We start from the raw sequence: 24,716 nt of genomic DNA, 5'->3' as shown, positions 1-24,716 counted from the left end.
CAGTTAGGACGAGTCTATCTAAGTGAGGGGGGATTAAAATTAAATGCGCGTGGTGCGCTTATTTTAATGTGACTCTGATTGATTTAGAGGTTTACACACATTTGCAAAAGTTAGCATCCCTGAAAACTAATAGATGCGTTCATTTCCGCCCGTAAACAGGATGTTAGCCTTTTCATATCATCAGTGGTCAGACTGCAAGTACGGGATGTTTATAATGTCTTGCACTGATAACGAAATTTTATATTAAAAAAAACACTGACGATTTTTTCATAATTCTTTTTTCTTTTTAAAATTTTTGATCGTTACCTCATCAAGTTTTCTTTAGAATTTTTACAACAGTAAATAAAGGTCTGCAAGTGATTCCAACATTGGAAACTAAAATTGTCGTGTAAGAAAGATAAAACTTCCGTGGGTGCCTCGAGGATTTTTTGAAGGTCAATCCTCTGGAACTTTTGGTTTTAACTCGCATTGCCAATTCTAATATGAGTTTATATCCATATAAGGCATGCTGTGACCAAAGCTTCACCCCTAGAGCCCGGTAGCAGAAACACCGCGAAGCTATTACGTGCATCGCAGATTTTTGAGACAGTCTGCAGACTATTTCATAGCTGTGAGAGAAAAAAATCTAAAATTGGGGGGGGGGGGGGGGTGTCTTAAATTTCAGCTAAGGAAGATTTGTATCATGTTTTCTCGGATATAATCCAAATTTAGAATGTACTTGCATTACCGTCTTATTCTTAAGCATTTCTTGGTTCCGACTTAGATTTTACAATTTTATCTCGCAGCCTATTTTTTGGTTTTGATTCACGTCGCAGACTGCTGAAAAAAATTGAGCTTCCAGGCCCTTGAGAAGGTAAATTCTAGCTGCGCCGATGCCTGGCGCATAGTTGAAAATCGTCAAAATCTACTCAGATTGACGAAAGACGCACACGTAGAAGTGAATGAATGTTGTGAAAACAAATGAGATGAAGATTTAAAAAAATCCTGTTCAAATCTAAAGCAGTTTTTTTAATGTATTTTCTCCATCAGTGCAAGAGTTAATAACCACCTTATTTTGCTCTAAATATACGTTAATATCTGAATGTTTTTTAATAAAAACAAACACCCCTCATCAAAACTACAACATCAACCACAAAATGCAAAATATCCTTCTGCAATTCTACTCTTTTTTTTTCTCATAAGATGAACTATCTTCCAAATACTACGAGGAGATCTTATAAAATAATTTCATACGCCTGCAACGAAATAAATTACAAACAAAATACTTCTGCAAAAAAAAAAAAAAAAATCGAAAGTATTATTATCGATTGCCGTTCAATCGATTCGATGAAAAGTCATATATCGTTTCGCAAAGTCTGCACAGACAACATCTTTGGTTGCAAAATCGCTGCAAGGAATCAGAAAAAAAAAAAAAAAAAAAACAGCCAAGGAGTAGAAAGTAAAGAAGTGATTCCAGTGTTCTAGAACTGCCTTCTTTTCTGACGTTTTTATATTTTTCTTACTTTTTCGCTCGCTTCTACCTCTCTGGAGCTTAATGGGCGCTGCTCTGGTTACTGCCATTAAGCAGCCTTTTTTCTCTGGTGCCCTCACTCCCCTCTATTCCTGAGTTTTTCATTTCTTTTCCTCCACACTATTTATTTCGTTTTTCTCTCCTCCTCTGCTTCTTACTAACTAAAAATCCCCCACCCCTAGCTCCCCCAAAGGGGAAAAAACCTAAAAAAAATGGCGAAGGTGAAGAAGGAATTTCAGAGTTAACTGAATTTCGTCGGTTGCAAGGCACTGTGATATATGTTATAAGAAACTCGGCCAAGGAGCGTTGCATCAATTATACAACCCCTAATTTCAGGACTTCTCCCCCCTAGGGGTGGGTAAGTGCAACCATATTACTTTTATGAAATGGAAGCTGCAGATCCAAAAAATAATATCCTCCAGCAAATGGAAGAAAATGAAGATAACTTATGTTGTGTAGTTCGTGTCATAATGAGTAGTATTTTAGTATCTGTAACCAGAACTCAAAATAATATGACTCCTATTTAAATTGACACTTTTAAAGGATAGATGTAAGAAACAGATTATAAGTTTTTCTCTGAAGCTCATGCGGAACTTGTAAACACGAGCAAGAATTAGATCTGACGTAGTCGGAAAATAAACATCAACAACAAGACCCTCCTTTTATATGAAACAACCTAATCGATAATGTCAATTTTCGTAAAATGTTGATGCTTTTTACTGTGAGGAGCGCGAAAAATTAATTGCAAGATAAAAAAAAGTACCTCAAAACAAATTTGTTTCGTTATAGAACATTTAAAATGACATTTGAAAGAATGAAAGTTTAAATTCTTTAAAAATGCAAAAAATAAATAAATAAATAAATAAATAAATAAATACATAAAAATAAAGAAAAAATAAAAATAAATAAATATAAAACTGTAGTAAATGTAATAGAGTACGACAATTTTTTTTATCACATTAATTTTATTTTCCTTCATACATCCTACCCTCACGACGGACATTTCAGAAATAGACGTAGAAAAGTCGGATGTTCGCGCTTTCGTGGAAGTCCTGTATGACAAAATCAAGTAAATCTTTCCGCCAACGACATACGAAACTTGCAGTCACGAAAAACAAAATCTTGACCAGTCTAGCAGACACAAAACAATTGGTTTTGTAGGTAATACGATCTGACGATCTGATTTTGGTTGATAACAAAAGAGAAACTTTTCCTTTTCCAAAAATGTTCGAAATAAAAAATGATTTTATATATATATATATATATATATATATATATATATATATATATATATATATATATTTTTTTTTAAGGAAAGAAAAATGCATCGACGTACAGTTTTTTTTATATACATACTTAATATAGTAGTAAAGTAAAATATTGTATCAACAAAAGAACTTGGCTACGTAATATTGCTGACTGTGCAAAAAGTTATGCAAAACATTTAGAAATAAATAAATAAATAAATCAAGGTCCATCAGCATTTTATGCAATAATAAAGAACAAAGAAAACAATCTATTTAATCCATTTTAATTTACTCAGCAAATTCCCTTCCTGATATTTTCGGAAGTTCCCACTGGGTCATGTCGTACACTGTGCCATTAAAATTTTTAGGGAGGTTGTTTTAGACTGTCTTAGTCTCTTTTTTTGGTTGGGGTGCTACCCAGTATTTTAGGGGAGCGAGTTCGTTCCTAGAGAGATAGGCAATGCTGGTTTTCATTTATTAACGAATCGTTGTAACTGCTCTGTTAATTTGAGTTCCAAATAATTTAGACTGTTAGTGCGGAAATAACAAAATTTTGAAATCATATAAAGATGCTGATTATGAAGCAGTCTTTCTAAAAATAGCTAGTTTCTGCTTAGAAAACACGAAATCTAGTTCTAAAAAGGGGAGGCAAACATTATTTTATTTCCTATTTTAAATCCTTATAGGAAACCTCAATGCGTAACACCGCAAAATAAGCAGAACTTTCATTGCTGCCGTTCAATGTATCTTTTATATAACATAAGGTATCTTTTACAAAGGAATTAAAAAAAAAAAAAATACCAGGTCAACACTTGCTTCCAAACCACGGTTAGTTTATTAAAATGTTCAATGTATCTTTTATATAACATAAGGTATCTTTTACAAAGGAATTAAAAAAAAAAATACCAGGTCAACACTTGCTTCCAAACCACGGTTAGTTTATTAAAATGTTCAATGTATCTTTTATATAACATAAGGTATCTTTTACAAAGGAATTAAAAAAAAAAAATACCAGGTCAACACTTGCTTCCAAACCACGGTTAGTTTATTAAAATGTTCAATGTATCTTTTATATAACATAAGGTATCTTTTACAAAGGAATTAAAAAAAAAAAAAAATACCAGGTCAACACTTGCTTCCAAACCACGGTTAGTTTATTAAAATGTTCAATGTATCTTTTATATAACATAAAGTATCTTTTACAAAGGAATTAAAAAAAAAAAAAAATACCAGGTCAACACTTACTTCCAAACCACGGTTAGTTTATTAAAATGTTCAATGTATCTTTTATATAACATAAGGTATCTTTTACAAAGGAATTAAAAAAAAAAAAAAAATACCAGGTCAACACTTGCTTCCAAACCACGGTTAGTTTATTAAAATGTTCAATGTATCTTTTATATAACATAAGGTATCTTTTACAAAGGAATTAAAAAAAAAAAAATACCAGGTCAACACTTGCTTCCAAACCACGGTTAGTTTATTAAAAGGTTCAATGTATCTTTTATATAACATAAGGTATCTTTTACAAAGGAATTAAAAAAAAAAAAAAAAATACCAGGTCAACACTTGCTTCCAAACCACGGTTAGTTTATTAAAATGTTCAATGTATCTTTTATATAACATAAGGTATCTTTTACAAAGGAATTAAAAAAAAAAAAAAATACCAGGTCAACACTTGCTTCCAAACCACGGTTAGTTTATTAAAATGTTCAATGTATCTTTTATATAGCATAAGGTATCTTTTACAAAGGAATTAAAAAAAAAAAAAAAATACCAGGTCAACACTTGCTTCCAAACCACGGTTAGTTTATTAAAATGTTCAATGTATCTTTTATATAACATAAGGTATCTTTTACAAAGGAATTAAAAAAAAAAAAATACCAGGTCAACACTTGCTTCCAAACCACGGTTAGTTTATTAAAATGTTCAATGTATCTTTTATATAACATAAGGTATCTTTTACAAAGGAATTAAAAAAAAAAAAAAAAATACCAGGTCAACACTTGCTTCCAAACCACGGTTAGTTTATTAAAATGTTCAATGTATCTTTTATATAACATAAGGTATATTTTACAAAGGAATTAAAAAAAAAAAAAATACCAGGTCAACACTTGCTTCCAAACCACGGTTAGTTTATTAAAATGTTCAATGTATCTTTTATATAACATAAGGTATCTTTTACAAAGGAATTTAAAAAAAAAAAATACCAGGTCAACACTTGCTTCCAAACCACGGTTAGTTTATTAAAATGGTTAATGTATCTTTTATATAACATAAGGTATCTTTTACAAAGGAATTAAAAAAAAAAAAAAAATACCAGGTCAACACTTGCTTCCAAACCACGGTTAGTTTATTAAAATGTTCAATGTATCTTTTATATAACATAAGGTATCTTTTACAAAGGAATTAAAAAAAAAAAATACCAGGTCAACACTTGCTTCCAAACCACGGTTAGTTTATTAAAAGGTTCAATGTATCTTTTATATAACATAAGGTATCTTTTACAAAGGAATTAAAAAAAAAAAATACCAGGTCAACACTTGCTTCCAAACCACGGTTAGTTTATTAAAATTCCTCATTATAGGAATTTATCCCTAAATTGCAGATCCGTTACTGTGTAGTTGAAGAAATTAAACGTAATAAGGGAGTAATTTCTCATGCAAAATGCATTTACGGGTATCAGAGTTATACGGATTCATCTTCTTCAACGAATGAAACAGAGTCACTTGGAAAAATTAACTATGCAGCAACATGTACTATCCGACCCGAATGAAATGTAAATGCAAAAATCTGAATTACAGGAGGAAATTAACGCTTCTCTTACTTAGCAGGGATGCCATCTTTTGTAGTTGTGTGTTAGCCCCGAAATTAAGCAGAGTCACACTGAAATGAAACACGCGCATCAAATTTTAACCTTTCCTCCTCATTTATATAGACTCGTCGTAATTGAACGTTTGCCAATTCCACAGCAACTAAGGACAGGCTGCACAGCTCCGATTTTAGGTATCAAGGAGTAATAATTACTAGCGCTTCGGAATCGGATCGAAAATGACCGACTCGGACTCCAGGAATTTTAAAACCTATGACTCTGACTTCTTTATCCCAAAATCAATCCCACTTCCGACTCCACAACTGTAACTCCGACGCCACGTTTATAACACCGCAGCACGCGTTCATTTTCTCCTCGCAGATTTTCCTTATGACATTGTAATTTTCAACTGTACAATACAGTTGTCTCTTTCAAAACTTTAGCTTTTACACACAAAGACTGCACTATTATTATTTTCTTCTAGTTAAACAGATCATTTCAAATAATCTTTTATTAAATATTAAGACGTTGTTTATGATTGAAACAAGAGCAACGTATTCAATCCTGGACGTTTATACCATTAAATACCTTTTTTACGCCCAAAACCATTGTTTATAATACAACTCTAAAAATTACAATTTATTCTTTATAAATTGTTTACAAGTAATCACGCATCAGAAAACAAGTTAAGTACAAAGAATTAATAATAGCCAAATATTGTTTTCCCGTAATCATAATTATGAAATAAAAAAGACGAAAAAACTTTTAATAAAAACCGCAAGTCATAAAAATTTTACAGGCTTTTGTTTTCCTAAAAGCGAAGGCTACATCATAAAATATTTTATTATAAGCGATTTATACCGCGTATAACATCTAAGTGTTTTCCAAATGATTGGCAGTGTCTAATAACTTTCGAGTAATTTAGAGATCAATACTTTTTAAATAATGACGACGAATTCAAAACCCGTCCAAATATTTTATTGTTTTACGGTAATAAAATTTTTAGGATGATGGAATTTATCTATGGGAAAAGAATCATTTCTTTTGTATTGAGTATTTCAGCAAATAGTTGAAAGAATCGGTAAACGGAGGTTGAAATAGAAATATAGAAATAAAAACAATAGTAAAAGAAATTAATATAATGCAGGTCTTGCAGGCATATAAAAATGATTGTAGTGTTTTGACGTATGCGTTTGCTTCCGAAAGGAAGAAACCCCCCACATATTATTACTATAACATACATGACTCAGGAAGGCAGAAGAAAATAATCTTAAAATAATCAAAGCCTTTTTGTTCTTTAAGTAAATGAATAAGTAAATGAATAAAAATACGAATTAAAAAAAAAAATAATTAACTACTAAAATCACAATACTTCTTGTATGTAGGGGAGGGTGGCCCAAAGCTGGTTGGCTTTCGTATGCTCCCCCCCCCCCATGGTGTGTAAGCGGCGATGCATACGTATGTAGTGTTTACATGAACACCCCCGAGTTTTAATCAGCTCCAGCGAAGCAGAAGTGACGTGCCATGGCTTAAAACAGTTATAAAAAAAAAATACATTTCATTAAAAAATGTATTCATTTTTGTAACTTGTGATTAGAAAAGCAGCTAATTTTTTTGATAGTCAAAAATATTACGGTATTCTGAAACCATCCACCTACAAACAACGATAGTCATTTCGTTTGTTTCTTTTTTAAATTTAAGTTTATAATTATTGAAAAAAAAAAACCATGCCTTCGGGCAAAACGGATATAGGATTTAATCATATATTTACTTATAATTTCTTGACTGGTGTGCTGGCTCAGATTTTCTATTTCAATAGGATAAGAAAACTTTATTTTTTAGGATGACAATTAATTTGACTATTAATTTAATCAGTTATTTCTTTATGTTTTATAAACAAATGTGCTGACTTTAAATTGGATAAGTACAACTTTTTAATGTATTTGTTTTATAATGGCAGGTATCTAGTCAATTATTTTAATCATTTATAACTTCATATTTGATTGGCAAATGTACCAAATCACAATTAGTTAAGCTTACCCACTTTGGGCTCCCTATTAGGGTAAAGCGGGATTTTCAAATGTTTGTAAAGTTTGATAATACATAAATATTGAGTTTGAAATAATACAAAAATCACTTTTCATTCTGCCCCCTGCTAAGAAATAAAACCGAAATTGTTGCGATAAAAATCTCAAAACTAGTTTTCGAGCGTTCTTCGAAAACCTACCCGCTTTGAGCCACCCTCTCCTACTGGTGAAAAAATCGCGTTATAGCCATTTCGCGAAAGTCGAATCGCGTTGTAACGGGAGTTGACTTCATTTAATACTGTAGTTCAATGTCGGATTGTTAAACTGAAAATGCTAGACAATATTTTTTTTTTTTTATCACAGCCAAACAAAAGATAAAATTGCATTACGATTTCAAAAAGAATTTTGTGCAAAATTTAAATGAGGCTATTTTCCGTATAGCCTACACCGGTTTTGTGACATTTATCAGAACAATTTTTTTCTTTTAAAATATTTTGAATTTTTCCAGTTAAACTCTGCAATTGTCTATAAACAATCATTTTATTTCTTTAAAAATCATCAAAGAAAATCTCGATGGATAAAAATAACAGAAACAGTATTTTCCTTGCTATTTTTATATGTATCTTTCATATCATAAAGAGTTTTTTTTTAAACAGCAAAATAATATAAGATATGTTTTACAAAGCAATGAAAAAAAAAATTAATAATACCAGGGCAACACTTCACACACCAAGACACGTTATGTTCATTGAAATTCACCATTATAGCCAGTTAAATGCACATCGGTGCTGCGTAGTTGAAGAAATTTGAACGAAATTTTTAAGCTAAGACGTCTTTTGTTGATCAACAACGTTTTTTTCCAGTTTTCTGGCACAAAATATTTAAAGTATGTTCAAAATCTTCTCAATGTTTTCAAAATTTTATGGTACAAGAACTTAATTTCATGCACTTATCGAATTTTTGGATAACAAACTTGGATTTTCTTTGTGGATGAATTGTTCAATATTTTCAACGCTTCAAAGTTAGCCTTAAAATGACCCCACCCCTATACCCCCACCAAAAAAAAGAACCTTTCTTTTTTTAATCTACACATACTACATAAAAATTTCGATTCAAATCCGTTTGTTCGAGCCGGTGTCCATTTTTTCAAGGAATCAAATGCCAACTTTGTTCTTTAGCTATTTGAAATTGAATTATAAAAAAAATTCTAAATTAAAAAGCGAGACATTGAAGTATGTATGATGTTTTGACAAAATCTTCCGAGAAAAAATAGTTTTAGATGAATTGAATAAATTTATCAAAATTTATTTGAGGAGGTTACAAAACAAAACAGACACGTTTTAATTTTGATATTACTTAGTTTTAATAATAATAATAATAATATCATCGGAAATTTGGCCTACTTTCATGCTGTGTTTAAAATAACAGAATTGTTTTTAAAAAATACTAAGCACTTTTCATAATGCATTCAAAAGCACAAAACAACTTTTCTGGGTCAGAAAGGACAAGTATTCCTGTGTTTTTCAAAACTTCCAAAAAAGACCACAAACGAAGAAAAGTGCGACTCAAGTTTTGAATATAATTTCTTATCATTATCTAGCATTCAATCATAACTTTGAGCGTTGAAACATGCACATTTTTCCTATTGGGAAGGTTTGGCTTGAAATGAATAGAACCGCACTTTTCTTTGTTTGTGGTGTCATTTTCTTAGAATTTTTGAAAACTACAGGAATACTTAAATTGTCTTTTCTGACCTAGAAAAGTTATTTTGACTCTTTTGAGTGCATTATGAAAAGTGTTTAGTACTTTTTTAAAAATTCTACTTTTTAAAATTCTTTTTAGTGTAAATGTATTTTAGAAATAGAATAATGTTACTATCATGGAAATTCACCTTAATTTTTCATATAAATGCTCCGTACAAAAAGAGAAAAAAAAACTATATGCGTGTCTAAAACTTAAAGCAGTTGGCACGAAAATTTAATCATTGTTCCTCTCTAGGATTTATTTGTTTGCTAATTTAATTAAAACCATTTAAATATTAAAGGTTTCCCAAACTAGCTTATGTTTCAAATCATACAAATTACTCATGATAAAGATCATAATATGTCTCTTTACTTTGCCCCGTTATCGATTATTGGTATAGATTAGAGCAATGATATGGAATACATTTTATGCTTGCTTCAGAGAAGCCTGGATTCAAAATTTTCATTATAATTATTATTAACATTACCATTGCCAGGCAACAAAATTTGTAACAATGAGTCATACTTAAGCATTTAATGGAGAAATTGCATGAAATTTACTGTTTTCCATCCTAACAGAAATAATAATTTTATTTTAGACTTATAATTTTTTCAGCGTTGAGTTCTACCTTAATATTAAACAAATTATTTGGTGAAATCCCGAAGTCTCTAAGTGGTCTAGTTGCTGAGGTATAGCAAAAGCAGGCCTCAGATTTTCCCGTGACAGCCACGTCAAGTATAATAAAAGTGCTTAAAAAATAATAAGTTGCCTGATGTATTTATTTAGTTAAAAAAAATGGTTTTCAATTTTGCAGACGGTAATTTTAAAATGTTAAAATAAATAAATTTAGTTCATTTTAGGTGATTCTTTTTGCGCTAATGAATAATAAGTTTTTAAAACGGTCCTTTGCAATTTAAGAAATTTTATAAAGGGATTGTTTGGGACATAAAAAGAGAACATCCAAAAAATTCAGAATATTATCAAAGCATGTTTTTTTACTCCTTCGAGTCTTCTTTTTAAAAATTAAAATTTTCTCGCTAGTCATGAACTTACAGATCAATCTGATAATGTAAACGACGTGAATACGCGACGTACTTTCGTAAATCAGTTCAATAAAATTTGAGTCAGTTAAAAAAAAATGCTGCAGGATTCCCTGAAGTTTTTTACAGTTTAAGAAATGAACGAGATTGCAACTTTGCTTCAACGGCCGCTTTGAATAAAACATTTATCAATCCCAATATTTTCCCACTTTAAGCAGTATTTACAGTACTGAAAATGAAAAGGATGGGAACGAAGTACCAAAATCAAGTGTGTTAAACCAAATTATTTCATTACATAACTCTATGGGTTTTCTCCCTTGTTTGAATCCAAGCAATATCACCTCGTGTCCAGTGGCGAGGTTAGAGGAATGGAGGAGGGGGGGGGGGAGTTTCGTCAGATTTATTGCTCCCTATGTCAGCGGATATGAAAGCCATATTTTTCACGTGTCTCTTCGCGCCCATGGCCGTGATTGTCCACGCGAGTCGCTCGCTAGGAAAGCCATTGTAGCTCTTTTCGTCGCATTTGGCCGCCCCATAACTGCAGGAGCCGACGCTTTTTTTTTTCGCACCCCCGCCACTTATTATTATGGACTTCCCCTGGCCCGGTACACCCAGAAATTTCATTTCGGCAGCAGCAGCTGGACTGTGCATGGGCCGTCCATAGATAATGGGTATCGGGAGTCTTTAAAGGTTTAGTGCCTTTTGCTCTTTCCCTTTTTTTTTTTTCATCCTTTTTATTTCGCCGTTGTTACCCTCTTCAAGCAGTGGCCGTAAACAGTTTTTCTTCTACGGTTCTCCAGCAGTTCGCAGACCGTTATTGACCACTCGATAACTACACACGCTTTTTACCGCGCCGTCTCCATATAATGAAGACCGAAAGGGATGAAGCTGCCCTCTTTATTAGAAAAATCTAGAAGGGTCGAATACATTGTGTCTGCCAATGAAGAATTCTCCGTCGCCTTTTTCTTACGCTCATTGTCTGAGATTCCACGCTTTTCTCTTTTGCTCATTGTGCTTCGAAAGTTATGGATTTTTTTTGTCATTCTCTTCTTTTCTCTCTCTACTCAGAGATGGTGAAAGAAAAGTTGGTGTACTTTGTATTATTTTCAGAAACTTTTTCAAACTTTCGTTTTCAGTGAATAACGATATTTCTTGAATGATCGTATTGACTCTTCGGAGAGATAAATGCCGGGACTTAGAAGCGACACTGTGCCTTTCACGGATTTGTATTGGGAAATTCAGTTTTTATTTAGCAGCTTCACAGCAAGGAAAAGAGCTCAATTGACACTGCTTGTTTTGTTATTTAGCATTTTAAAAGTTTTTCTTTTTTTTACCCCTTTCATTTAACAATGTTTCTGTATAAGAGGTGACAAAGAAAGGCGTTTTTTGTGCATAAAATTCTATCATTGTAGAGCTTTGATAAACGATATCTGTCACTCCATGTTTCAATATTGGTTTTTTGAAAAATAAAAATCCTGGGAATGTACACTATTATTTCGGCAGACAGTTGCTTTGTGGTATGTGTGTGTCAATAATCAATTTACGTGATGTTTTACCCTTATGCAATTAATGGAAAGAACGATTTAAACATTTAAAATGTAGTGAAAGTAAGTCTTATCGATTGAATTTTTGCGAAGATTATGTTTTTTTTTTTGTGTGTGTATGTGTGAGCGTGTGTGTGGACTCCAAAACCCAGAAAAAATCACTTATGTCTTCGATGTCTTCTACTAATCGAGCGTCTATCAAATAGATAAAAATATTAACTTAAATGATTTGCCTTTTCTTTATCAAACCAAACCAATTTTAACCGAAAATCTAACAGTTGAACAGTATAAATCTTTAATTAACAGTGTCACAGTTGAGGCTCTGTTAATTGAAGATGGCATGCATCAATTAAGTGGGATTAATTTCCAAGTGTCCCAATACTAAACGTACCATTTATTGACTCTAGTATTTGAGACCTCGCTTAGTCTCTCAATCAAATATCTACCAATCAAGTTCTACATAATAACATCTAAAGTAACTGAAACATGAAGTCTTTTATCAACAGATCTACTGTTGCCTTAAGTTTCTACTAATCATGCCGCTGACAAGCAAAAGCAAAATTAACAAATATTGTATGAACCGAGTCATTTTTAACTGAGTTTCTAACAGCAGATATCTCTGAACATCTATTAAACGACTATCCATCAATTAAGTCTTTAAAACAACCAGTTTGAGGTCCTTAATGGGGCCACCAAGAATTAAGGACTAAAACTTCCAACTGCGCATTACATAGCAAAGGTTAGGCCAAACCTGTCTCTTTTGAACGTCAATTAATCATCGCAAACTTTAAGACCACTTTCATAGTCTCAATTGGTAAAGGTCTCAAATTTACTAGCATCTATTACTAGCAACAAAGATCAATTTTACCAATGATAGTGAATTAAACAAGCCTTATCAATAGGTTCTACCAATTGAAATCGTGTTCAGGCCTTTGTCAATTTAGCATCACTCATCAAGTACATATTCTATAATGGAAATCAAATTAAGTTCATCTTTCTATTGAAGTTAATCTGCCTGAGCATGGAATTTTCTGAAATTGAAATGCACAACAGAACAAAAAAAAAAAAAATTCTTTTGACAAGATGAATCACATGAAAATCTACTAGATATCGTATACTAAGAATTTTACGAATCCACTTAGCATTTCTAAGCACCTTATTTGCTATGTTAACAAAATGCAGATAAATCTGGAGCGTAAGACATCAAAACTCATGGGGAAAAGTGTAATCTTAGTGACAGCAGATTCTTAATATGTTAAATGACGATTCAAAGAATAATGATGTTTTTTTTTTCGGCGCGTGAGTAACTTAAAAAATATGTTGGGAAGAAAATTCATTAAGAAAAGAAGATAAAAGAATTCATTTATATCCCTCCACGAAAAGTTCATACTAAAAAATGCGAAGAAAAATATGGAAGAAAAAGAAATGATTGATGAAAACAGTACTAAGTATGTGGCACAGTAAAATGTATCAAAGTAAATAATTGAGAGAATGGTATGGAAGAATTCATTTAAAAGTTTGTATGGCAAGTTAATGACAACAATTGGAAAGGGTAACAATATTTCATTATTTAGCGAAGGAAAGAATTCATTCAAAAACAGGACAGAAAATTTACTGTAACAGATCTGTCATGGAACAGTTCATCTGTGCTTTAAGTTGATATATTCTTGCACATTTGGCAAGACCTTATAAGAATGGGAGCGAAAAATAAAAGCCAAGGCCGACTGTGCAGTTATGGCGCTGCCATATGTAGCCAACGAGACTGAGATGGTTTCTCCAATAACTAGCGCAACAATCACATCGCATCTTTGACCACTTGTTTCTAGATTTTTTCTGTCACGTAGTACCTTCCAGAGCAAAAAGGAAAGTAAAAATTCAAAATCATACTTCATAAAAATACAATAGAATAAAATTAAAAAAAGCACTATTTCAGGTAACTTTACTTAAAGTTATGACATGTAAGATTTTGTTAGCTACGTTTAGGTTAAAGGTACGACAAAATGTTTAAATACCTCTTATAATTATTTTAAAATAATCTAAAAACTTTTTAATATCATAAAAGTTTTAATATCATTCCTAATATTATTTAAACCTCAAGATTAATTATTTTCCAGAAATGCTCGTCTGAATACATAAACGAAGTTTAATTATCCAGAAAGATTATATTAAACATACATCCAAAGTTGAAGTACAGTATAACCCCTATTTAACGATTGTCAAGGGACTCGAAAAAGTTATCGTTAAATCGACAATCAATGCACTTAAATCTGGACCAGTGAAACATGTCATTAAATTGAGGAAATCGTTCAATCGGGTATCGCTAAATCGAAGTTATAATGTAATTGAATATTTCACAGGTTTTTAATTTTGTAGCTCTTCCAGTGAATCACATCTCTGCAGTTACTGTATGCTAGAAAAAGTTCAAATACCTCTCAATGTATATCTATAAAGAGCATACATTTATCTACTGCAAGGCTATTTTTAGGCTCTCTATCTATATGAAAAAACTTTTTCAATGCGTCATCCATATTTCATCATGTCAATAATAAAAACCAAACGGCGAAATTGATTGGATGTTAATTCAACGCTTTGTGTAATAGAAATACGTTTGCGTATTTAGAAAGTTAATTTAAAAATCAGAAGCAGCACCCAACAGACTAACTAAAAATCGTATTTTTTTTTTGAAAAGGAGGCGATTTTAAGAAACTCAAAAGGAAAAAAATCTTTAAATAAATGTCTTTACAGATTTAGTTCACCTCGGTTTGTGAAATGTTTTCCGCATATTCATCGGTCCTCCGGTGGTAAAGGGTTGCGAAACATTGTTCTAAACTGTATTTAATCATTGGAATTAGAAATCTTCGCGCAAGATGTGGCGCAACAAATATCTCAAAAATGATCGAGAATCGTATACGATGTAGATATTTCTTGATTTTTGGTTTATTAAAAAAATTATCATTGAAGCTTTTAGAAAACATGTTAGGCATGCAGTGTTGTAGTTTTTGTACTCCGTCCACCTACATATTTGGTTTACTATTGTAAAAAAAAAGTTAATTAGTTTGAAACTATCTTTTAAGGAAAATTAATGCCTACTTTTAAAGTGAAGGTGGTATAAGTAATCTAAACCAAATTCTTTTTTTAATCTAACAAAAGTGCATCAACCGTGATATCTATCCAATAAAAAGGCTCGACCCCTATAGTATTTTTTTTTTCAGCTACAGTACTGACTATTAGTTAATGCGCCCCTACATGAAATTTAAAACTCTTTGATGGACTTCAGGGACAACATGAAACTACAAAATAAGTGAAATGTGCTCAAATGCAAGTGCTGCTTATTAGAACTGGCTTACGTCGCTTTTAAAACTTTTGTTGGAACTATTTTTCGAAAAAAAAAGGGGGGGGGGACTATTGCTATTGGAGTGTATGCAAAAAGACTTTAAGTAATGCGTTATGCAAAACTTTTGGGAAATTTGTCAAAAACCTGTTGGTTTGCAATGAATAAATACATTATACCGGTTGATAATTTAAGAAGAGAACCGTGGATTGTGAATAAATGAATGAATTGCTTGGGAGAAAAAGTTAATTCACAATGCTTAAAAATATTGAATCAGGAGATCAGGGAGTTTCTTAGAATGAACCCATTAAAAATTTCAATATGGTGAAATAATTCAGTGAAGAAAAGAATGGATTGTGGATAATTTAATAGACTGCCTACAAAATGACTTTTAAATTGATGTCAACATTTTTGGAAAAACTGCCAGAACTCAGTGGGTTTGCAGCCAACGATGAAACTATTCTAAGTTGACGTGTATTTCAGTGAGGTAGAGAAATAGAGAAGAAAATTATGAAATCAAGAAAGTTCAGTGTGTCTTCCATGAACTCATGGATACACCCAAAAGAACTAATATCCGTGAAATGTGTTCCAGCTAGTGTACTATTCACTGGAACTGGTTCACGTCGATGAGGTAAGTTCGCTTCCGAGTGCAGTTTCTGTGCATAATTTCGTATCCAACAACCGCCTCTGCGTAACATCACAACTCCACCATCCCATGAAGTAAAAGCCATAATGACACCCACTCCGGAGGAATTTCATGCTTGGAAGAATGTCATAACTCCTGCAATCTCCATGTCCATGATTGCATAAGTTGGGAACAGGCATGGCGCGTGCATCCATCAAGATTCTAATCACTGAAGATTCAATTTCGCGCTATCAAGATATGAGCAGTCAAAACCGATCGACAGAAAGATACAAGACAAGTTAGTATGCAAGACCAGCAACCGTAACTCCCCGCAGCATGCTTTAAAGACACATGAGAACTTTTCGCATTTGCCGCATCATTTGCAAGATTAGAGGTACCAATGGAGCTACGATGATAACCTACAAAATTAGCATAGAGTATACAAGATTTTTGCTAAAGATAAGGAGAGAGTGTTTTGAAATCTAAATTATGAATTTACAATAAAATATAACAGGAAGATGTGTCCTGTCCACCCTCCCTCTTTTTCTTTTGTTAATGATTGAAATAATGGCATCAATTGCCTATTCAACAACATACTCAGTAGTTATGATAAATTTGTCGATAAAGACATGTGAACATCAAGGAAGATCACATTAATGTTTTACATCTGACTTCAAAGAGGTAGATCAATGCTTTTTTTTGGGAAAGAAAAGTAAAGTAATTTACTATCAATGGTACTCTTAGGAAGGGCCGCGCCGACCTTATGTGCGAGGTCGTGTGGCGTGAGAGTCAAAAGGGCGCCGTGCTCTACCAATCAAAAATGCTCCAAATAGGGAGAATCTTGTTTAACAAAAAACTAAAACTGAACTTTTCATTAAATACAGGGTTTGACCAAGTCAAAGTGATACCCAGAACCTGGCAAAATTTGGTGTTCCTCTCACAAGAAAACCTGCATATTTTTCATGTGGAAGTTTCCAAATAAAGGGAAGAAATAAAGAAATTTACCTTATTTTGGTATCCTTAAAATTGTGGTGTCCAGGTCCATTGACCTGCCGGACCGTGCGTTCATTAGGCCCTTATTATATCAAATAGTGGAGGTGAAATTACACTGCTTATTGAAACACACAGTCCTCTCGCTGCCTATCTAAAAGGAAAAAGTATTGCCTTGTTGTGCCTAAATATGCTAGTCAAAAGCCCAATCCACACTGAAAACACATGATGCTATTTATTACTCATATTACCAATTTTCTTCCTAACGTGGAGCTGTGGCCGCTATTTTGGTAAATCTGTAGTCCACAAGGATGAGCATATGAGGTGCAAGAAATTTTCAATTCCCCATTTTGGTTCTTGAGATGATTATGTAGTGTTGTAATTTGTATATGTCCTTTTTTTTTGTTGCTAACTATTGTTCGTAGTAGTTCGACTATGTCAGGTTATCACAAAAAAAAAAAAAAAAAAAAAACTGCAAGCCCATTTGCATTATATTTTGCTGGTCCGTAATACTTGTATATTGTAGACATCAATTTTGGGTAACTTTTTAGTTCCAAAAAGTAACGCTTTGACCATAATTACTCAATCCTCCCTTCTCCGCCTTTCGACGTTTTAATTCAATTATTTGCGAATTAAAAGAGCTATGGACAATGTATTTTAGATACAGTCGACTCCCGCTACAACGCGATCCGACTTACGCGAAATGGCTACAACGCGAATTTTTTCACCAGTAAAGTATTTTAGACCTAACGCGACTTTCTTATCCGCAACACGAAAATTTTCGAAAGGGAATCGCGGTCTGTAAGTATCGGCTTTGTTATTAATATATATATATATATATATATATATATATATTTTTTTTTTTCGTGAATGGACCTTTATCCCTTAAGAATCACTGAGAGCGGAAGTTCCCACACCGTACTTGTCGAAACATCGTTTATACAAATAACTACTCCTCATTTTCCATTTTTTTTCATTCTAAATGTGAAAGTTTTAGCAATATAATGACACCTAAGAGCGATGTTTCGTCTAGTGAAGATCGAAAGGAAAAGTGAAAGTTTCTGACAATAAAAGAATAGCTAAAGATTATGCGCTTGAACAACTATAAAATGCGCCGAAGGTAGCACGACAATTAGATATGAGTGAATCAATCGTCCATATGTACAATTAAAAGTCAAGAAAAGGAAATCGTAAAATTTCACCAAAAATTTTGAAAATGGAAGCTGCTCTTGTATTGTGAATCTTATGAAACCAGGAAGAGGGGGTGTTGCCATCTTGAAACGCTATAAAAGAACTAGTGAAGCAACTGTATTGTGTATTTAAAAATAGATAAGTAACGGTTTGATCACCGAGCATAAATCATAATCATCTTCATTTTTTTAAGTTACAAATATCATAATCAGAAATAGTTTTAACAGTTTGAGGTGGCATTTACAAGTGTATTAAATAATTGAGTATGTTTATAAAAGTTTTTATACACATACCCTTTTCCACAACGCGAAATTTCGACTTACGCGAGGGGTCTTGGAACGCATCCCTCGCGTAAGTCGGGACTCGACTGTATCATAGTCAATGCCTTTTTAATGATTCTGTATTTTAGAATTATTGGTTTTATCCGAAATAATTTCAGTTTCAGATTTTAAAGCGGAATACCTCTAAACTTCAATTTAGAAACATGATGAGAACCCTGTTGTCATGTTTTTAAACAGGCATAAAAGTTTTTAATTATTCAACAATTAGAGATTAGAGAGATATTTAGAGCGGCGTTAACTTCAACATTTAAATTATTTTCTTCTTCCAAAACACATTAGCACATCTGAGAAGCTACTGAAATCGAAATAACTTCAAGATATGAAGTAAAAACATAAACTGTAAGATAAAATTTCATACACATTTTACACATTGTTTTTTAATAAATTAAATGCCAAACCTATTTTTTCCAGGTCATATTCGTCTATAAAGCCCCATTCTAGTTGTTTACTATATTTTCGTCGGACGCCACTGTATAAAGGCACATGCACTGTATAAAGGCATTTGCACGACGGCGCCGATCAGGCTTAGCGCGGGCCTGCTCTTAGGAAAATATAATTTATTGATTAAAGTATACTATGGATCTGGATAAAGCAACTCTCGATTTATCGAAACAACATGATTGTTTCTTAACCTTTTGAAGCACAGTAGCTTCGTTTCTTTATTCAGCAAAGTGACGCAGTGGTTTTCAATTGGCAGAATAAAAAAGGTTAAATGGCCTCGAACAAAGTTATTATGCCCCAAAAGTTTTTTAAAAATCTGAAACACGTCTAATAAAAGTAAAAATATTACAAAGAGCTTCAGTAAATCAAAGGCTGTAGTGCTTTTGCTCATAGGAAAGTATTGAATTATGGATTTGTAGGAATCGTTAAATAAATTTTTTTTTAATGATATGCAATCATTGGAAAAGTTCCGCCAACTAATAATAGTAATACATTCTTGCTCAACACAACTTTAGATTTACCATAATAACGCAATATTCTTTTTTTAAAAAAAAGGTCTGAAATACTTTCAATAATGAGGAAATATTGTTTAATAAGACATAGGTTTGGGCCCATCTTTCTCAGTGAAATTTAACTTTTGCTAGAAGGGCAAGATGTGTTAAATACGTACATCAAAGCATAGCGAAAAGTTCGAAATTTCCAGTCACAAACGGGAGAAACCGCTTTGATTTTGACTTATAACGAATAAAAATTAAGGTGACGAAGACGCCATGCGTTTCCGGAGAAAATAGTTACACGATGCGGGCTTCCACTTGGTGTGACCTGGGTAATGCTAAATCCCCATCTTCCACGCCTTACGAATGTTTGATCAGATCTATATCTGTTCAGCGGCTTCGGTGAGGTAAATTAAGTAGGAAATGAACTCAACGGGACAAGATATAAGAACTGAATCCACGGCGTCTAGCGTCGTATGTGGTCAAGAACAGTTCCAACGGGGACTAATGGGCGTCCACATATTCTGAAAAGGGAAATGCGTAGTTGCCAAGTCTGACAAGTGGTGCCATCGTTAATAGGTACTTACCCACGATACAAAGTCGAATGTCGTCATCAAATTCCTGCTCACTACTACTTCCTCTACGGACCCGCTTCTCCCTGTGGCCTGCAAAGAAAAGATTCCAATTAAGAAAAGTCATAATTTCTATTATTACATTTGTTTTTTAGTTACTGATACTAAAACAAGATGCAGACCTATATGTGCACGATTGGTTGTTTCAAAAATGAACCTTTATTTTTATTTAAAAAAAAAAAGTACGATAAATAAAAATTTTGTTGTAAAAATACATTTATAGTCAAAAAAGTATTGACCTTAAACACGACAGAGAAAATTTGTCCTATTTCTAAAAATACATTCGCACCTGAAAGTACGTTGTATCATTACCAGTAAAATAATATTAATAGCAGTAATAACAATAACAGCAGTAGTAAAAAAAAATAATAACTGTAGACATAAAAACGATCAGAAAAAAAGGTCGGATTATTTTTGTTGCAATTTGTTTTTCATCTTTCAAGAAAATGTAGCAAGTAAAATCATTTGAAATTTTTAAAAATCGATTTTTCATTTTTTTCCGAAAAAAAAAACCGGGGGGAAAAACCGTCGTAAGGCCAAATTTCCTGAAATTTTACACATCTAAATAGTAGTAATAACAATACTTTGACATACCATTGGTCTCGAATGCTTCAGTAGAAGCAGAACATGCGTGGTAGCGTGGTTGTATTTATTACTAGCGGTAGCCGCACGGCTTTGTCTGTAGTAGAAAATTAAAAGGTCATTTGGTTCGCCTGTATATTTACAAATAACGGATGATGAATTTCTCACCAATTTGCTATGCTAATTTTGCTTGCCCATGTTACGTTCCACGTTATGATTTTTCGGTAATTTATTCTTTCACGTTATGAAAATTTGCTCGGTAAAATGTTCTTAAAATTGGAATAGAAAAAGAGCAAAATCGAATTTTCGAAAAATCCCTTCGAGGGTCCCATACTACAAACTAATACTGAGACAATTTCGTGAAATCGGCCGAACGGTGTGCGCGTCACAGAGAGACATCCTGACAGAGATCCGTACAGATATCCGGGCAGATATCCCGATAAGTATCCAGCCAAACTTTGAGCTTTTTTATTAGTAAAGATTTCAAATAAGCGGCATTATTTTTGAGGAGATGAGTAAATATTTAAAACCACTACATCGTATAAAATTTAATGTATAATTGTAGTGCTAAAGTACCTGTGAAAAGTTGAATCTTTACAAAAAAAAAAAAAAATACTGAGATATGACATCTTGTCATAGTACGCAACTCCCCGACAAAAAAGTACAGTTGCACCACTTTGCAGCTTGGAGTCAGTGCCTCAGCCTCAAGACCTGAACAAATTTAACTCGAATTTTTCGAGAACGAAGAAAAAGTAGACTTGACAAATTAAATTTATTTAGTTACGAAAGAAAATTTTTAAAAAAGAATAAATAAAAAAAAAAAACAAGATGACAATTTAAAACAAGAAACAATTGAAAATAATGTCCTTAAAAGAAAAATATTCTATCAGTTACAAAATATGCAAATTCATTACGCTTTCTAATCATACGGATACAGTAAACTAATATAACTATGACAGGCGCTTATGCATGGAAATTTAATGCACTGTTTCAAAACATTACTTCGTATCATTTAAAGGTACACTTTACACACTATAAGCGAATCTTACAGAAAACATAAGCCAATCTTTATTTTTAAATTAACGAAAACTTATCAAACAGATTAAAAAAAATAACTATTCAACATCCTACAAGACACGAAAAGGATAATTTTAAAATGTATTATATAATTTCTCGATTCAAGAAGTGTTTAGAGAAAATTTCATTCTTTTACATTGCATTTACATTTTTGAAAATTATGAAATATGTTTTCCTGGCATGATACATACCAATCCCTATTTCACTCCGTTAATTGCTACAAATACATACTACATACATAAACGACTTTAAAAGCGAACTTGTTCCACACCCAAATTAAATAAAAGTTTTAAGCGAACACTGTAACGTTGAAAAGAATACTGTTCTCAAACCCCTCCATAAATGGAAATGTAATAAAAATCGTTCTCTGAAATTGCATTTACATATTCTGAAAAGCATAAAATACATTTTTACTACCAATGAACCGAAAAATTCATATTTCATTTTTGTAAATCATTACAGATAATGTAAGTATTACATACATAAAAGATTCTTAAAAATCGGACTTGTTCCATCTTTAAGTTAAACAGAAGTTTAAAATGAACAGCGTATTATTCAAACGACAGTTCGTGAAAGCTCATTTCCAACGACATTTTGAACCCGGTACAAAAGATCGCACACGCACATCCAGTCCATAAAAAACAATAAAAGTCTGGAGTCCTTATTTGCTCTACAGGTCCGCAGCAAGGCTCACGTCATAAAAAAAGGACGCTCAGCAGTCAAATATTTGCCTTCAAGTGGCCGATCATTTCTATTATTACATGCTCCTATCTAAATAGTCATTTCGCCCGGATAACGACAGGAGCCGGACGAACAAATAAGCTTCGGAAACAGATTCCTATCGTAGCCGGACACGGAAAGAGAACGTCTTGCGCGACTTATGACCACTGGCGACCGACCGGATCATTCTGCTGGCAAAGTTAATATCAAAGATAAGGACGCACGCGATTTGTATTTACGGTTCTATTCGTAATATATCATCCTCTCTTCGTCGCAAGAAAAACAGAGAAATGGAAATGTCTTTTTTTTTCCTCTTTCTCTCTCTCTCTTCTTCGGCTTTTTACGACTAGGATTCATTTGGTCATTCGTATTCGTGATCTTTTCCATGATGGACTGCGACAAGTCCTCTATTGTGTTGTCTTTGTGGGCGGCACAAAGAAGCGACTGATGATCACTATTTTGGATTATAACGGAAGGGATAATAAATGAATGGATATGGTGGTACGGAGAAGCAAATTGTGGTGATGGATGGTGGCCGGGGATTGTCGTTATGAATAGAGTTACTGGCAACTAACTGGAGATGCACTGTGACGTCATCAAATTGAAATTAATTGCAGGGCTGAATGATGCTGAGTAGGTTATTTCGCGGTGGAGAATTTCAGTCCAATTCCCGAACAATGTGTTTCCAGTAAGCGTAGTCGCTATTAAAAATAATCTATCTAGGGTTGTTTTCTGCATTAACTCTTTGGCGAAAAAGTGCACAGAAAAATTGAATATAAAACACAAATTTTTAGGAAACAATGTAGCAATGCTTGCAATTTAAGATATTCAAGTCTAATAGCTTTGCTTCCATCTACATTCAATTATACATTTCTAAAAGACAAAAGTAAGAAAAATTTGCATTATAGTATGTTTATCTATCTACTTTGTGTGCGTGTGTATTTGTAAATTGCTTCAAATACGTTTAGTGTATTATCACAGTAACAGATGTATGTCACGAATTGAGTCCAGTGAAGTACAAATTAAGTTGAAGGATTCAGTTCAACGTGTGTGAAAATCAGAGGAAAACCATCAAGTCTCAAAAGGTTATGGCTAAATTTCACAATAAATATTTCAGACATGGGCTATCAGAGTCCATTTCCTTAACGGGGATAGGAGAGACAGTTTAGGAAAGGTTTTACGGTGTTTCATCTATAAGCGTAAAAACACTTTCTAAGTAATTTAATACCTATGATAAAAACGTTAAAGTATAAAAACCCGACATCATCATCAAAAACGAGAAAGGGTTTAAGGACCTCTTGAAGGTGACTTTACCATAATAAAGACATTTACTTTTTGAAAAAACATTAGTGTATCAAGACTTAGAATAAGTAATTGTATTTGTTTGAAAGAAATTTTTGAGTTCATTTGGTTTTAAGTGTATTTAAATATAAATTATTATATGAAGGAAAAAATTACTTATAATGAATTACTTATAATGAAATACTTATAATGAATTTTTTTTTTTAGTTGGAAATCACTCAATTTTGAAACTGACGCACTTTTTAGTGAGTTGTGTTACTTTTGTAATAAAGGCAAAAAAAAAAAAAAAAAAAAAAAAAAAAGAAAAGAAAGAGCAATCGTTAGTTATGATTGCATGAACAAAAAAATAAAGAGAAACAAAAATCGGGTTTAAACTAATGGTTTAACACGCTGTCTAACTGGAATATTTTTTTGATTTTCTTACAAGGTGTATGATCTATTTCTGCTCATGGGTTTGCACACAACATGCTAATTATTGCATACAGTCTACTCAGATGAACGAAAAATAAACAGAAAAAAAGTTTTCCTATTTTCAGAAACGGTTCATTAAATAATTTTATTTTTTATTTTTATTTTTATCAAACAGTTATAACAGATTTCCTTCCAAAAAATATTGCTAACATATAGAGTTAACTAAACGAGATTAAAATTTCGCTCAATGATTAGTTAAAGGAGAATCAAAATCAATTACAATCGACTGTAGCCGGAAGGATGTTACAATCTAGATTACACGGAATCGGAACCAATCCCGCACATGAATTTAGTACATACATCGTTACAGTCAATTATCTTCGACTCAAATGAAAAGAAATTATTTTCCTTTTTTTTCCCCCATCTCGATCCTTTCAACACTGTGAAGAATGCCACAATAGCGATTCCCAAACGTGCTATTCGTCAAAAACAATCACTCCAAGGCATCTTGTGGGGTGTGCTAGGGTAGGGCAATTACCAACAGCCGCCACACCGTTCCTTTCGCGATGTCTTTAAGAGTTTTGTCACGGTTTTTGCCGGAGTCGGGCGACGGGGGTTTTTTACGAGCCATAACATTTTATACAGGGATTTTTTGT

The 24,716-nt window shown here is 32.7% G+C and overlaps 1 protein-coding gene across 1 annotated transcript in view; it reads right to left on the bottom strand.

Annotated features, from left to right (window-relative positions):
• Positions 1-24,716, bottom strand: part of LOC129229818 (POU domain protein 2-like) — a 673,124-nt gene that overhangs the window by 197,215 nt on the left and 451,193 nt on the right. Inside the window, exon 2 of the mRNA XM_054864195.1 lies at positions 19,924-20,001. Coding sequence (XP_054720170.1) covers positions 19,924-20,001 — 78 coding nt within the window. The remainder of the gene's footprint in view (positions 1-19,923; positions 20,002-24,716) is intronic.

Source organism: Uloborus diversus, chromosome 1, assembly GCF_026930045.1.
Source record: "Uloborus diversus isolate 005 chromosome 1, Udiv.v.3.1, whole genome shotgun sequence".
Lineage (NCBI taxonomy): Eukaryota > Metazoa > Arthropoda > Arachnida > Araneae > Uloboridae > Uloborus > Uloborus diversus.
The sequence above is the reverse complement of the archived record's forward strand: the minus strand, read 5'-3'. Positions and strand labels throughout refer to the sequence as shown.